The sequence below is a fragment of the Sarcophilus harrisii genome, chromosome 3 (genome assembly GCF_902635505.1).
Source record: "Sarcophilus harrisii chromosome 3, mSarHar1.11, whole genome shotgun sequence".
Classification (NCBI taxonomy): domain Eukaryota; kingdom Metazoa; phylum Chordata; class Mammalia; order Dasyuromorphia; family Dasyuridae; genus Sarcophilus; species Sarcophilus harrisii.
The window spans coordinates 294,016,351-294,033,165 of NC_045428.1; the positions used below are offsets into that span (position 1 = coordinate 294,016,351).

The 16,815-nt window shown below is 34.6% G+C and overlaps 1 protein-coding gene across 1 annotated transcript in view; it reads right to left on the reverse strand.

Annotated features, from left to right (window-relative positions):
• Nucleotides 1–5,728: 5,728 nt before the first annotated feature.
• Nucleotides 5,729–16,815, reverse strand: part of DRD3 (dopamine receptor D3) — a 64,059-nt gene continuing 52,972 nt past the window's right edge. Inside the window, exons 6-7 of the mRNA XM_003763596.3 lie at nucleotides 9,468–9,837; nucleotides 5,729–8,638 (exon numbers count right to left, since the gene is read on the reverse strand). Coding sequence (XP_003763644.2) covers nucleotides 8,442–8,638; nucleotides 9,468–9,837 — 567 coding nt within the window. The 3' untranslated portion in view covers nucleotides 5,729–8,441. The remainder of the gene's footprint in view (nucleotides 8,639–9,467; nucleotides 9,838–16,815) is intronic.

Here is a 16,815-nt window from a genome sequence, read left to right on the forward strand (position 1 = left end):
TGTGGAGAATTGTTACCCTTCCCAGAACAACTTTATACCCAGGATATCATCTAGGACAAGATAAGGAGAGGGGATATTGTAATGTAAAACTATGAATACTTTTATTTATAAGGTTTTTTTCTGTATATGTATAATATCTTTCTTTATAGGTCCTCTATAGTTGATTTGAGTGTTTTTACTGCTCAGAATAATTTTGTCCTCCACAGTTATTCTTCAAATGTTATTATTGTATATTATATAATGTTCTTTTGGTTCAGTTCATTATTTCATACAAGTCTTCCTATGCTTTACTAAAACTAACCTGCTCATAATTTCTTATAGCACATCCATCTTATAACACATTACATCACAATAATATACCACAATTTTTTTAGTCATTCCCCAATTGATGGACATTCCCTCTATTCTCAGTTCTTTGTCACTACAACAAAAATAGCTAAAGATATTTTAGAACAAACAAGTTCTTTTTCTTTTTCTGTGATCATCTTGAAAGACAGACCTAACAGTGATTTTCTGGGTCAAAGTGTATGCACTATTTTATAACTTTTGGGGTCAGTTTACAATTCCACTAATGGTACATTAGTGTCCCAATTTTTCCACATCTCCTCCAACATTGATCTTTACTTCCTTCTTTATTTTACCCATTCTGATAGGTATGTGATAGTATCTCCAAGTTATTTTAATTTGCTTTGCATTTCTCTAATCAGTAATGATTTAGAGCATTTTATATGAGTATCTATATCTATCTGTCTATCTATATCTTTGATTTCTTCTTCCCAAAACTTCCTGTTCATATCCTTTGACCATTTATCAATTGGGGAATGACTCACATTCTTATAAATTCAACAGAATTCTACATACATTTGTGATATGAAACCTTTATCTGAAAAACTGTCTAAAGTTTTCTACTTCAAATTTTCTGCTTTTCTTCTAATCTTGGATACATGGTTTTATTTGTATAACTCCATTTTAAATTCATTGTAATTGAAATTATGCATTTTATGTCTCAAATGCTCTCTACTTCTTGTTCATTCATAAATTCTTTTCCTAACCATAAATCTTATAGACAATACATTCCATGTGCTTCTAATTGATTTGATATCTCATATATTATGTATGTGTATATATATATGTATATATATATATTTATTCATTTATTCCTTTGATGTTCTTGACCTTTTATTTTTTCAAATGAATTCTATTTTTTCTAGTTTAATTTAATTTAAAAAATTAATAATTGAATTAGGATGGCATTGCATATTAAGTAATCTTGTTATTTTTGCTACATTGACTTTGCCTACCAATGAACAATTAACATCTCTCAAATTATTGAAATCTGAATTTATTTATATAGAAATTGTTTTATAATTATCTTCATGTAGTTCCTAGGTTTGTCTTAGCAGTTATACTCCCAGGTATTTTATGCTATCTATGGTAATTTTAAATAGAGTATTTCTTACTATCTTTTCTTGCAGGGTTTTATTGGTGATATATAAAAATGCTGCTAATTTATGTGGTTTTATTTATATCCTGATACTTTGCTAAAATTATTAATTATTTCAGATGACTTTTCAGCTGAATCTTTAAAATTTTCCAATTATATTATCAAAATGATATACAAAAGAGATCATATTATCATCCCATTACCCATGCTGATTTCTTAAATTTCTTTTTCTTCTTTTATTGCTATTGCTAGCTTTTCTAATAATACTGAATAATACTGGTGAATAGTAGACATCCTTGTTTCACAATTGATCTTATTGGGAAGACATCCAGTTTATCTTCATTACAGATAATGCTTGCTGATGGTCTTAGGTAGATGCTTCTTATCATTGTAAGGAAAAATCCATTTACACCTATCATTTCAATTTTTTTGTGTGTGTGAATGAGTGAGTGTTGTGTTTCCTCAAAAGCTTTTTCTGCATCTATTTATAATCATATAATCATTATTCTCTTTATTATTGACAGTCAATTATGTTAATAATTTTCCTTATGTTAAATCATTTCTGATATAGATCCCACTTGATCATAATATATAACCTCTGTGATATATTGATATAGTCTCTCAGCTAGTATTTTATTTAATATTTTTTGAATCTATATTCATTAGTGAAATTGTTCCATAGTTTTGTTACTCTGTTTTTGCTCTTCCTGGTTTAAGGTTCAGTACCATATTTGTTTCAAAAAAGGAGTTTGGTAGGATACTTTTGCCTATTATTCCAAATAACTTGTTTAATATTGGAATTAGTTGAAGTTTAAATGTTTAGCGAAATTCACTTTTCCTGAAGGCTTTTTAAAAATAAGTTCATTTATTACCTTCAATTTCTTTTTCTAAAATAGATTTATTTAGACATTCTATTTCCTCTTCTATTAATATAGGTAGTTTATATTTTTGTAAGTATTCTTTCATTTTACTTGAATTTTTAAATGTATTGGTATGTAATTGGGCAAATAATTCTCAATAGATGCTTTAATTTAATTTTCATTAGTGGTATATCCTTCATACTGGTATTCTGGGGTTTTTCTTTTCTTTTCAAATCATATTTACCAATGGTTTATCTATTTCATTGTTTTCCCATTGTTTCAAGCTCTACATATCCATGAAAAAAAATTTAATAATGCCTACAATAGTTGACCAAAAATTTAATGGATTACCTTAAGAGGTGCTGAGTTTTCTTTCCTTGGAGGTCTTCAGACAGAGGCTGGATGCTCAATACAAGTATGTTATAGTGAAGAATTATACCCTTTTGGGTATAATTTGGCCTAGATGACTTCTGAGGTTTTTGTAATTTTCTAATTTTATTATTATGGATTCATAGTTTTCTTCTCTCCCCATCCCCAAACCTGCTCCTTCTTGTAATTTACTTATATCTTTTCATGACACCATTATCTTTCTGTTCTCTCATACTCAGAGTTACACTTGATTTTTCTCTCTCTTTCATCTTCAACATAAAATTAGGTGTCAGGTCCTGGCCCTTTTATCTCTGTAGTTTCTCTAAATACATTCCATCATCTCTATTCTCACTGGAATCATCTTGCTTTATACTCTTATCACCTCTCCTTTAAACTATCATAATGGACTCCTAACTGTTCTCACTGTCTCTAGGCTTTTTGCTCTCTGGTTTATGATAAACAACATCCAGAATAATTTTTCTAATATAAAGGTATGATCATGTCACTTCCTTGCTCAACATCCATTGAAGATACTTCCTTTTGCCAATAAAAAAATAAATCCTTTAGCCTAGTGTCCAAAGCCTCCCATTATATGATTTCAAATTATTTTTCAGCTTATTTTGCAGTATTACTCTTTACACATTCTATATTCTTGTCAAACCAGACTTCAATACTAGCTGTTTCCCTTTCTTATCCTATCATTTTACATCCCCATACATTGCACAGAATGTCTCTCATGCTTAACATATACTTACTCCATACTCACAACTATGTGAGATTTTTTTCATTAAAGACCCAGACTGGGTGCTCCCAGAGCGGTAAGTATCATGAAGTGAATGAGGCATTTAGCCTAGGGACTTGACTTCGTTATCTTGTCATCTGACTTCACTATCCCTAGCCTTGCCACCTTCTGTAGCTTCTGCCACTCTTTAACCCTTAAAGTCACCACCTTCTGGATCAGAACTTCCAAGGTTCAATTGTAATGATAACTCTTTCCCAGGACACACCATCTACCTAATATTCTATCTAGACAATGTACAGAATCTCTGGGGAAGAGACTATACTTTTTTCCTAGGTCAACTATAACTGAAATTGAACTGTCCTTGGTACTGAAACACTCAATCCTCAAATTATTTTTTTAAACATTCCTAATCACAGTTCTAACCTTGCCTTTATTTAATTGTCCTTTATCCTTTTCTCCACCCCCATTGTCTTTCCTCAAATTTTCTTAAAGCACTTTGAAGCATTCTTTTGCCCCATTACATAGTATTGATATCATATTTTTTGTGGTTATATTAAGTTCCATCACTAACTACTTGAAAGGTAGACATTGTTTTTCATCTTCATGACTCCAGGGCCTAACATAGTATATTGTCCACAGTTGGTGCTTAATAAATCTTTGTTAAGTTAAGTTGAATGCCTAAAGGCCTGCTAGAAGAAATTTACAGATGATATTTTAAAACAAATTTGTTCTTTTTATTAAAATCTGACACAATTGTATCACAATTACACACACTGCTTTTTTTTTTTTTCAAATATTGTTGTAGATAAAAAAAATGACAATAGTAGGCAAGAAGATAAATGGCAAGGAAAAAATGCCCTTAAAATGTTGTTTGAAGGGATAATTACAAATTGATTCTAATGTGCTCCAAGTTATTAAAATTCAAGAATTATAAATTTTTAAATGGCACAAAGACCCTCCATATGACAATCCTAAAATAATGAAAGTCATCAGGTCTTAGGGACTACTGCCAAGGCTGAAAACAAGGTGCTTTGCCTGGGGAAAACTATGCAACTCTCTGAGAAACCTATTTTAAGCAAATACTAGAGTACAAAATGCAAGGGGAGCTGGGATGAAATAAGCTCCAGAGAGAAGAATGGAAACAGTGACTCAATGAAAAATAAGACCCTTGTGAACAGATAACCTAGGCAATGTACCATGACGTAGGAGAGAATGGAGATGCATGAAAAAACTGTCTCTTGCCTTTGCAGGCTATCTTGAACAATCCAAAAAAGGCCTCAGGAAAGAAAGTCTGCTACTGAAGTCAGCTACCTTGGAAGGCTAGAGGACATATACAAATAACTGACATTAATGTGACCTTTTAAAGTTTTCAGAGTACTTTACATAAATTTTCTCATTTGAGCCTCACAACCCTGTGAGCTAGATACTTCCAGTATTTTGGAAGAGGGAAGATTCTGAACCTGTTATTTCATTGATATAGGAAACTCTCAGTAAGAAAATTCCTTCTAGCAATAAAGACAAACAACACTTTGTTCTACTTTTATTTTTAGATAGATACTTGCCTGGGGTACTGAAAACATCAAATGACTTGCCCAGGGAACAGGTAAATAGGAAATATCAGAGGCAGGATTTAAAGCCATATTAACCAGACCTCAAGTCCAACACACTTTTTTTTATCTTTCTCAACTTGGAGATTCATTTTTTCCTGATCCCTCTTCTAGTATCTGTTTGGAATCATTATTTCATCAAATGCTCAGGACATCCACATTGTCTCCTCTCACATTACTCCTAATCCCATCTCCTTACCAGCAGCCTTGTATCCACTTTCCCTTTCCACTCCACTCCATCACACTTTTCAGACCTTCTTTATGTGTTGTCTCCCCTATTATAATGTAAGCTTCTTGAGAGGTGTTATCTTTTTTTTTTTTGCTTATATTTGTAAACCCAGTACTTAATACGATACCTGACCCCCACATCTCTCTCTATCTCTTCCCCTCCTTCCCTTCTTCTCTGTTTCCCTCTAACCCCTTTCTCTCTCTCATATCTGTCTGTCTGTCTGTCTATCTATCTATCTAATATTTCTATGTCAGGCTACTTTTAGTTGCCAATAAGCAAGCCTCTAAATCCTTACTCTCTAGCTATGTGCTGGAGCTAACTCATGCCAACTTGAGATGAGTTTTAAATTTTCAGTGAGAGCATTTATACCTTGGAAATCATCAAATGCTACAGATCAGGCACAGACTCATTATTTTATTGATTGTTTAGATTTTAAAAAGTATTGGAGAAAATATTAATAATGCAGATTGGACTTTAAAGAATATTTTGTGTGCATTTTTTGAAAGCCAGTTATTAAACATTTACCAGCATGACACTATTCTTCTTCCTCTTTACAGCTGGCATTCTTTTCAGAAACTCAGAGAAGTAAAAGTCATGGCCCTTCAGGGATTCTAAAAGAATTAGGTCAAAACATAGCCTAGGGATAGTTCACCTTGACCCAGATCAGGAGATCCTCTGCTATAATAAACATGAGGGTTCTGGAAGCCTCCTAAGTCAGCTGAGCAGGTGGTTTTCCTCTTCTAGGAATGGCATAAAACACTCCACATATGAGGTCCTCAGATCACTTGTTTTTGATGTGCCATTGATGGGCCATGATTACTTATAGATTTAATAAAGTCATTTGAGCCAACAATGGGTTATCACTTGCTGCTTTTGTTTCATCTTTATGCTTTTTTGTTGTTCAATCATTTTAGTTGTATCTGACTCTTTTTGACCCCTACTTGGGGTTTCCTTAGCACATATACAAGAATGCTTTGCTATTTCCTTCTCCAACTCATTTTACAGATGAGGAACTGAGGCAAACAGGGTTAAGTGCCTTGCCCAGGGTCATACAGTTAGTAAGTGTCTGAGACCAGATTTGAATTCAGAGAAATGAGTCTTCTTTAGTCCAAATCCAGCACTATCCACTGTACCACCTACCTGCCCCATCTTTATACTTAGAGAACTGCATATGTAGGCTTGGGCTAGAGAAAAACTTGGACACAACTCTGAGTTGAGATTTAAGAGTCACTGGGGCCAATAGCCATACAAAATAATGAAGGAAGAATCATTCCCACTATGGTGTTAGTGCAGAGTTCATCTGGCTGGTACTTAGTGACACTTATCTGTCCTGATGGTCAAGGGAGCAAGTTACCTAAAGGGCATCCTCCAAGCTGCTTTATTACTTCAGGAGAGTTGGCAAAGGTTGGATATCAGCAGGTTTTGGCTATGGTATTGGCCATAGAATTAGAATTGAATCCCAAGACAGCTCTTGCTTCCTTGGAGAAATATCAGTAGAATATAAAAACCACTGGCTTTGGAGTCAGAAAAACTGGGTTCAAATATGGCCTCTGTCACTTACCACTTCTGTGACCTTGAAAAACACATTTTAACTTCCAAGGGTCTCAGTTTTCTCATTTGTATAATGAGAAGGTTTGAATACTTAGTGTCTAGGGTTCTTTGAAAGTCTAAATCTATGGTCTTATTACTCACATAAAATGACTTCTGAGTCTCTGTGTCCAGAATGTGACCATTACTCATGCTGTCACTCTCCTATGGGGATCATATGCTCTTAGACAGAAAGGCTTTCCTATTTTTATTACTAGGTGATGAGTAAAGAAAATTTCCTCCATGGAGTTAGTCCTGAATGTACTGTATAACATTAACCTGACTGAGGCCACTGGCTGAGATTTCAAGAAGTAATGGTTCAATATGAATGATTTTTTTTACCCTCTGTCCAATTATGCTTCAGATTGCTTTTTGTTTAGCATTTAGTATTAGTCACTTCTTTGAGAATTATTGTCACTCTCGTGTCCTCTCCAGTTATCCAAAAAATAGTTTGAGTATTCTTAGATTTCACTAGAAACGTGGAACAGTGAATCATTATGGAATAATTTATGTGCTTGTCTGTCTCTTGCCCTCTTGAGAGATCCTAAATCTTCAATTTGACGAACATTTATTAAACACTTACTATGTGCCAAGCTCTGAGGATTCAGAAATGAAAAAACAACACAGTCCTTAGCTTCTAGGATTCTATAAACTAATACAGATTGGGAGGAATTACAATTATGGGAGGGAATAACAGGCATTTAGGCAAATAGGATAGGATAGAAAGCCTTACTTTCAGGGAATTTACAATTTATGACTAGATTGCAAGAATATCAGACATATAGATCAATAAATACAGTAGGATAGGAATCCCTAGCTAAAGGGAGTTTACATTATAATGGGGGGAAGCATAAAAAAACAAGAATTTATTAAGACCTACTGTATATATTAGATAGTATGCTAAATGCTTTATAAACATATCTCATTACAAGTTTACAAGACTATCTGACATATAGACCAATAAATATAATACAGTGTATAATGTGATAAGGTCAAGGAGAGAGCAAGACTAAAGGCTTTGAGAAAATTTGAGGAAAGGGAGATCCAGCAAAGAAAGACCATTTGAGTTGTGTCTTGAAAGAAGGGAAATATTTTAATAGGCAGAGATGAGAAGGAGAATAGTCCATCCCAGAGATAAGAGGAAGGCATGAGCAAAGAAATGGCACTAGAAGAGAGCAAGAGAAGAACAAGGAATGGAAAATAAGTCTCATTTGGCTAAAACTTACAGCTTGTGAAGCAGAAAATGTCAGACAAGACTAGAAAGGCAGATTGGAGCTGAATTGCAGAGAGCCTTAAATAGCAGGATAAGGAGTTTAAATGTTTTCCAAAAGCAATGGGGAGGCCTGAAGATTTGAGTATAGAAATCCTGTAATCAGTGTGCCACATTAAGAAGGTTACTTGGGCATTTCTGTGAAGGATAGACTTAAGACTTGAACTACTGAAGTTGAGAAAACAAAGTATAATACAAGGATGTCAAGCAGCCTGGCAAATGAAATCCTGGAGTGTAGCTAAAGGCTTCTGACTGCCCCCTATGGAGTTACGCTCCTCATTGTCCCTGGAAGGACCAAAAGAAGTCAATGAAGGTAGAGACCCTTCTCTCCTTTTAGCAGGACAGGATTTTGAGGAAAGCTCTGCGGAACTCTACATTGAAGGTGGTGTAGATCACAGGGTTGAGGGCGCTGTTCACATAACCCAGCCATGTAGTAGCGCTGTAGAGCTCTGGGGGCACATGGCAGGTCTGGCAATGAGTATTGAGAATATGGGTCAAGAAGAAAGGCAGCCAGCAGACAATGAAAGCCCCTAGATTTCAAATGGAGAAAGCAAAAAAGAGCAAAAGTTAGAAAGCAAAAAAGAGTTCATTTCACATTTTGCCCCACTGTGTATCAAAATGGTATAGGAGAACTAAACTCTTGAACCTTTTCAACCCTCCCCAACTTTTTAGTTCCCAGATGTCTCTTTAATAGTTCTTGATATCTCTTTGAAGCATTATTATCACTATAGGTTCATAGATCTATCATTGTTAAGAGATCTTAGAGACCATCTTCTCCAATCCTCTCATTTTACAAATGAGAAACTGAGACTCAGGAAAGTTAAGTCACTTGCTCCATGTCACATGGCTAGGAAGCATCAAAGGTGGAATTTGAACCCAAAGAGCAAGGGCTCTTTCTACTAGACTACACTGCTTTCATTATCAAATCAATCAATCACTTAATATACTTATAGATATATAACATAAATAAAGTGTTTTCTAAATTTTAGAGAGATATATTCATGTGAGTTATTATTATCTCATCACTTGAATATAACACTTCATTATTTGCAAAGTGCACCTTATTTTGTTTTATCTGGGAGACAGGTTTCAAATATTATCCTCAGTTTATAAAGAAAGACAAGGAAGATGAGATCAATGGTTAAGTGGCTAAGTTAAGAGGTTTAAAGCACATAACTAATTCTGGAAGAATCATGATTTGAACTCACATTTATTGAGGCCAGATTCACTGGTTTTTGGCTTGGTAGTGAATAACTGAAGTAACTATGGTTTTCATTAACCCTCAGTAATACCCAGGACCTATATCTATATGATGCAGAATTTCTACCTTCTGGCAAATGCCATTCCCATGCAACTCACCCAGAACAATAGCCAGCATCTGGGTTGCTTTTTTTTCTCGAAGTGGAACACTACGGGGCTGCTGGGAACTCAGTCTTAGAGAAGTCATCATTCTGCCATTGCTGAGTTTACGAACTTCTAAGCCCAGTTTGGGAGCCATGGTGGGGCTGAGCCCTCCCAGAGTCCTCCCAGCTCCTTTCACTTCTCCTTCCTCTTCTTGGTGTCCTGGCTTTGGCAAAGGGGCATCCTGGCAGAAGCTATAGTAGCGTTTCAATTCCAATGCTGCCAGTAGTTTCTCAGATGAATGGACTCTTCCTGGAGAGGTGGACTGAAGATGGGACAACAGTGAATCTTGACAGCCAGGGGGGTATTCTTTTTCTTCAGTAGGTTCCTGCAAGGAAGGAAAATGAATAAATAATAAAAGTTCACATTTAATATAGCTCCTTAAGATTTAGAAAACACTTTATATACATTATCTCATTGAGACTTCCCAACAACTTGCAAGGTAGGTGCCCTTAGAATCAACATTTTATAAATGAAGAAACTGAGACTTAAAATGGTAAAAATGACTTGTCCATAGTTATAACTAGTCAGTATCTGCAGTAGGCTTTGAACTCAAGACTCTTACCCCCAAGTCCAGTGTTTTATCTATTACACATTGTGAGAACAGGGAAGAGGAAATCATTATAATATGAAAATTATTGTGGGAAGAATCTAGGGTCTGGAAAGGACTGGAAAAAAGACCATAGGATTATAAAAAAAATATTGAAGACTCACAACAAGTTCACAACTGGGAAGAAAAAAAATTAATTACTGAGATCTTTCTCTATAGTTAATGTTTCCATCATCTTCCGAAGTGGAAAGACCTGGTGAATATTATAAGAAGTCTACAGGCTCTGAATATTTCTGCCTTGTATCCTTAGGGAGCTGTCCCTCTTCAATATGTGAAATGCCATTCTTTATAGCCCATAAACTCATTAGATGGACATATCCTAAAATTCAAAGAGATTTTAAAGTCACAAACTCAAACATATTTTTGAAAAAGATTCCCTTCTACAACATTGCTATGAGGGATTGTCCAATGAGGAGAAGTCAAGAGTCTCATTTTACTTTTAAATGATTCTGTTAGTTCTACCCTCTGAAGCCCAAGAAAAACCAGTCAAGTTGCTGTGAGGTGGTAAAAAGACATAAAGATACAAACATGGTGGATGATAATAATCCATGAGCAGTTTGAAAGAAAAGAACTGAGGTTCTCATGACCAAAGACCAGGAGAGAATTTTGTAGTGACTTGTTTTGATTGTGTAATATTTATATTTCTGTTTCTGCCCACCATTTATGTGCAAAGCACAGTCCCACAATATGAAAATTTGTTGTGCTTGACTATGTATATATATGATAGGTTTCCTACCTAGTGGGCTGTTGTATTTGTAGGAGGCTTTGACTCCTATCTGGTGGAAAGAATTCTTTGACCATGCTATATACTAGAAAAAGAGATGGAGTTGATGCCAGAGCTTCTCAAGTTCCTTCAGAAGAGATATAAGGACGGGATACTTCAGAGAAAGATTTTGGAAGTTGTTTATATGTAGGAGAAATAAATTCCTCAACATGTCCCTGATCTCAATCTTCTCTCTCTAGATGCTTCAGAGAAGGAATTTGCTAAATTCTCATCTCATTTCCATCTTAAGAGCTCATTTATTCCCATATATTTTCTATTCTATTTTATTCTGTATATCTTCTCTGATTTCTGTGTGCTGTATCTTTGGATAAAAGGGTTTACTGCCCTTCACTTTTTCTGATGGTTTTTTGTGTATCCAGTGCTTAAAAGGAACCTAGGGTTAAGTTGTGTAAGTTGAGGCCAACTTTCCTCTTTCAGAGTGACCAGAGAAATGGCTTTTGTTCTGAACCAAATTTATATTCCCAGATTAGCAATATTTGAGGTAGATAGAAGTCTAGTTTGACAGTCTTCCTGAAGAGGAATAAATACTTAGCCCATGGCCCTTTTCCTACTTCCTTCAAAGAAAAAAATTGTAATCTCCCCTACAGAGGGATGGCTGGATTCCAATTTATGCCACCTGTGAATTGCATATTTACACATTTAGATAACCCATGTGGACTTACATATCTTATATGTTGCAAATCTTATGCACATTTGTTACAAGGCTAGTGAATGAATGTTTTCAAGGAAGGACAGAGTTGGGAGGGAAAAAAGAGATATGGATGAGGTTGTTAAAAAGATAAGGAAAAAGAAAAGAGGGTCATTGTAGCATTTTAAAAAAATGCATAGAAGAGAACAGGAAGAACATTAGAATGGAATCAGAAAAGCAGAACAGTTTTGAAAGTCACATATTGAATAGATTACATATTTTATAAAGAAAAGCAAGTTGTGTATAAGAGAAATTCACAGTTTCATATACAACCCTCTTTTTAAGCTCTAATGTGTACATGGAAATGCTCATTTGATTTAGTGTTTAAGTTTGGAGTAAAAAACAATTTAAAAAACCCAAAACAAAATTTAGGGCTGTCTTCCTCCTGGAGAGAGAAGTAAAAGGAATCAAGCAATGCCCTTTCACACTCTGGGTTATAAAGAATCAATACTAACATTTGTTAGTAAGAACAAATAATCCCCCCCCCCAAAAAAATAACAGAACAGGCAAGAAAATAACAGAAAAAAAAATGATTTAAAGAGGAGGAGGGGAACTCTGATCACTTTTAAGAGTTTGGAAAACAAAAGCATGCCTCACAAAGAGCTTGGATACTTGGAACTAAATAACCAAAAAATAAATTTGAGGTTCTTCCTTAAGAGGAGAGAACTGAATGTTCTGAGAAGGAAACAGAAATGATAATTTCCTCCCCAGAAATTATAAAATAATTCCACAAGTGGTGTTAGATGTAAATTAGAAGAGAAGACTTATAATAAAAGAAGAAAAAAATAGTAGAGCAGATGATATATATGTCAGCAGTTATCATTAGTGGTGGTTGGTGACACTTTGCTGGGAGATACCAAGGCAGCTATTTATTAATCTGAAAACAATAATGGAAAGATTTGTTGTCTTCTCAGAGAATGTCTTCAATATATCATAGAGAACTTTTCAAGACTTGTCAAAGACCAATTCTGGTGATTCACATGGTACTGCCAGAAAGGACTTTGGCAGCAGTGTCAGAGATCATAATATTTTGGGAAAGAAACTGATGATCTCAGGAGAAGAGATTGCATTTTCTTCTTTGCTGTACATTGAAAGCAAGGGGATACTGAGAATTAAAAAAGATTAGAGAACTAAAAAGATGGTTAGAGAGAGAGTATCTGAGAATAGATTGGAATTTCTCCATCATGGAATGACAGGGATAGAGTATATCTTTCAGAACCTGGAAAGAAGGTATTTGCCTAGGATCTTGTATATTTAATCAAAAGGGCTTTAGACTGAAAAAAGAAGAGGGAAGGAAGAAAGTGCCTATATATATTTGCCAACCTAGAAATTGTAAAAGAGTAGCCACACTGTAGGAAGAATAACATTGGAAATATTCTACAGTTCTCAAGAGACAAAGTCAATGGAAGGAAATTGTAACAAAATCAATGACCCCCAAATAATCTGTTTACAACTGGACAAGATATGGGCAATGAGTAAAATGAATTTTAGGTCCTAATACTATTAACAAGACTTGGTGGGATATTCCATAATTAAAATGTGACTCTGGAAAGGTATGCCTCAATAAAAAAGAAAAAAAAGGATAGGTAAAAATGTTTTATGTTGTGTTGTGCTGTGTTGTGTGTGTGCGTGTGTGTAGTGTGTGTGTGTGTGTGTGTGTGTGTGTGTGTGTGTAGGGAGGAGGTAGGGCATCATAAATAAAATAAGATATATTTATGTGAGAAAGATCAGGAACCAGAGGAAGAAATTTTGCTGGGGAACATTTGAGTATTGTTCAGTAAAGGCAAAAACAGAAGTAAAATATTGCAGTATATTACAAATTGCTTGGCAAGAAAGAAAAAATAAATGAGGAATTCAGGAAATAAATCCTAGCCCAGAGATGTACATAGCAGTTATAGGGGACTTAAATAATTTGGAAATCTTCTAGAGTTTTTTCCTGCCCAAAGCAGAGCTGGTCATAATTTTTGACTTGTATTAGTGATAATTTCAGTTTTTAAAAAGTCTACTGAAACCTTGAATCTTGGCTCTTTTTTCCATTGTGTAATCTGTTCCTCCCAATTTCATGTCATTAGCAAATTTGTTAACCATAAAAATATATCTTCATTCAAGACACTGATAATTTAACAAGTTACCATTTAAAATGTTAACCAAGGACAGATCATTGGAACATTCCCATGTGCCTTCCTTCCAGCTTGACATTATCTATCCTTTGTTCCTGGTTATTTAACCAATTTTGAATCTACTTCACTGTATTATTACCTAGCTGGTATAAAAAGATAGCATAAGAGAGTATCAAATATGTTGCTCAAATCTAAAGATCCCATGTCTAAAGTTTTCTCTCCTGATTTCTAAATCCATCAAAATCTATCAGAAAAGGAAATTAGTTTGACCTGACAAGACCCATTTTTGGGGTAGCCATGCTAGTTCTTCATATAAGGTAGGTGCCTAAGTGAGGCTCAATCTAGTTAAATATGTAGGTGCTTATTACCTCTTGGTCACTGGGTGATAGCTATGATAATTTATTTACAAAGAAAAATACAAAATGATCCAGTCTTGTGCAATTTCTTAGTGCTTTATCAGTAATGGGAACAGAATGGGAATAAAGTTTGTGTGTGAAGTGGGTCATGGGGGGGTCTGGACAGGCTAAGTATAATACAATTTTTAGATTGCCTAGAAACACTTACTTAGTTGTTGGTATTCTGAATGGGAAATCCTTATACAGTGACCAATGAGTGGAAATTCTATTTGATGAAAAAAATCACATCAATTTTAATATTCTCCCTATAAATGAACCTAGAAGACATTAAGAAATTGGAGCCAAATGAAGGCTCGTTCTCGATGGAAGGGCAAGTGAAGAAATTGGTAGAATTGGTTTTATTATAAGTCCAAATAGGACATGATAGAAGAATAGCTAAAAATAACATGAATTATCACTATTTAAATGGTTCACCATCACAATAAAGAATCCAAAAGAACCTAGGAATTACTTCAGCCATCAAATATTTGGCCTCTTTACCAAGGAGAGATATGGCAGCCAATGGCAATACTGGTTTATAGTATAGACTTGAAAAATATTCCAATGTTTTATATGATTGCATGTGTATAAAATATATCAGATTGTTTACATTCTGAGGGAGCAGGAAAGGGAGGGAAGGAAGGATAGAATTTGAAACTCAAAACTTTAAAAATGTTTAAAATTGCTTAACATAGAATTGAGGAAAAATAAAATATTTTTCATACACACACATTCCAAAGAATTCAGATGAAAAATTTTATGTAACTTAGTAAAATAAAAGAAGTGAAAGCAAAAATAAGTTTACTGAGAATTTGAAAAGGGATCTAACCAAGTCAGATAATCTGGAGGGCATTTAAAGATAAAAATGGAGAAAAGGCAGGGATGGGTAGAAAGTTTAAATATCTATGAAGAATTCTGTAGCAAGCTTTATCATCAATGAACAGATATAGCTACTCTTCCATTTCTTTAACATTTCTAAGCTACATGTCTATACATAAAGGGAACAGGCAGATTATTCCAAATGACATTTAATCATAAACTACATCTTTATGATCATAGAACAGGCTAAAATATTGAAAATGTATGATGTAGCAATGCTTATTTTTTTTTAACTATAAAATATGGTTTGGTGGACCAAAATGTTTCCTTAAAGGCTGTCCTTTAACAAAATGTTTCCCAAACACATCAAAAATCATATGCAATCCTTGGAAAGATGGAATAGAGATGACTTTGTTTGATGGTCGCTGTGATTATCACAGGAAGGATAAAACAGGAAGTATTTACTACTATCATAGAGTATATTCAAAGCAGAGTCCAAGTTAAAGAGAAATTCTATATAGATAGTGAAGTTCTTTATATATTCCTATTTGAGGATGACATTTTATGATTGAATTAAGGATTAGAAAATTTTGGAGCCTCTTAAATGAGATCTATGAGCTCTCAAATGAATTTGGTCTAATTATCCACACTGGAAAAGCTCAGGGAGTGAAGAATGACTATTATCCCAATTTTGACAGATAGTTGGCTAATACTAGTCCATCAGTATCTATAACTTGTATGGACACTCTATATTGAAAATAAACTGAATTTATAACTGAATGGGAGAGGGAGAGTACGCTGAATTGCTTTTGGGTGCTTTTAATGATCCTGAGGTTTTTCCTAAAACAAAGGCCCATGTTTTTAGTGTCAATGTTTTCCCAATGAAGCTGTATGATTATGCATCATGGAATATCACATTCTGTTGATGAATTGAAGTTGTGAGCCATCTAAAGGGTAATGAAGAGGCTCATGCTAGTTATGAATAGGTTGAAACATATTTTAATGAAGAACTATGAAGGAAAAGTGACATGTAAGATGTTATTAGAGAAAAGACCAATCATAAAGCAAGAGCAAGAGATAATTGAGAGAAAGCCCAGGAATTCTTTTGGAATCTACACAATGTCAGGAGATCTGAAAGAAAGCCACAGCAAGTTAGATAGAATCTCGGTGGAATATATCCTGCTATAGCAGAATATAGACAACATGCTCATGGAATGAGATGATGGTAATGAGTTCCATAGTACTCTTAGATAGTATGGGTATTTTTGAGAGGGTTCTATGGATTTTCTTCTTTATGTTTAAGGGTGACATTTCTAATTAATACATTTTGGAGAAGAGGAAGAATTCCTTTTGACTCCTTTCTTCCCCCATTAGTGTTTGAATGAGGAAAATGCTTCCATTATCTCCCTGAAACTATATATGATTTGGCAGTTCTTTCTGGGATTAGGGTTCCAAAATCACTTCAACTGTGCCAGGTGGGGAATAAAATTCTAATCATCATGCTAAAGGCCTAAGCACAATGGCACTATATCTGCCAGATTTCAACCTGTCTTTCAATCTTTTCCTCTTTTGTAAGCGAGATAGTGCTTGACAAGCACAAAATATAAATTTAGGATGACTTATTAAGAGCACAAAGTAACTCCAAGAGATCCCCCTTCCTCTAGGATCTTTATTACCTGACTCCTTCAGCCATTTCTACTGTCTCTTATCATAATCTCTAAGACTGGCATAAAGAAATGCCACAGCCACAGTCCTTCACACATAAAGCATGTCATAACTGAGTTTTCAATGTAGTTATTGGAACCAGTCTTGATCCTCAAGATAATCCTGCTAATATTACCATTTTCCCCCTCTTCTTCCCAATTTCAATTGATGTGGTTTAGGAGTTCC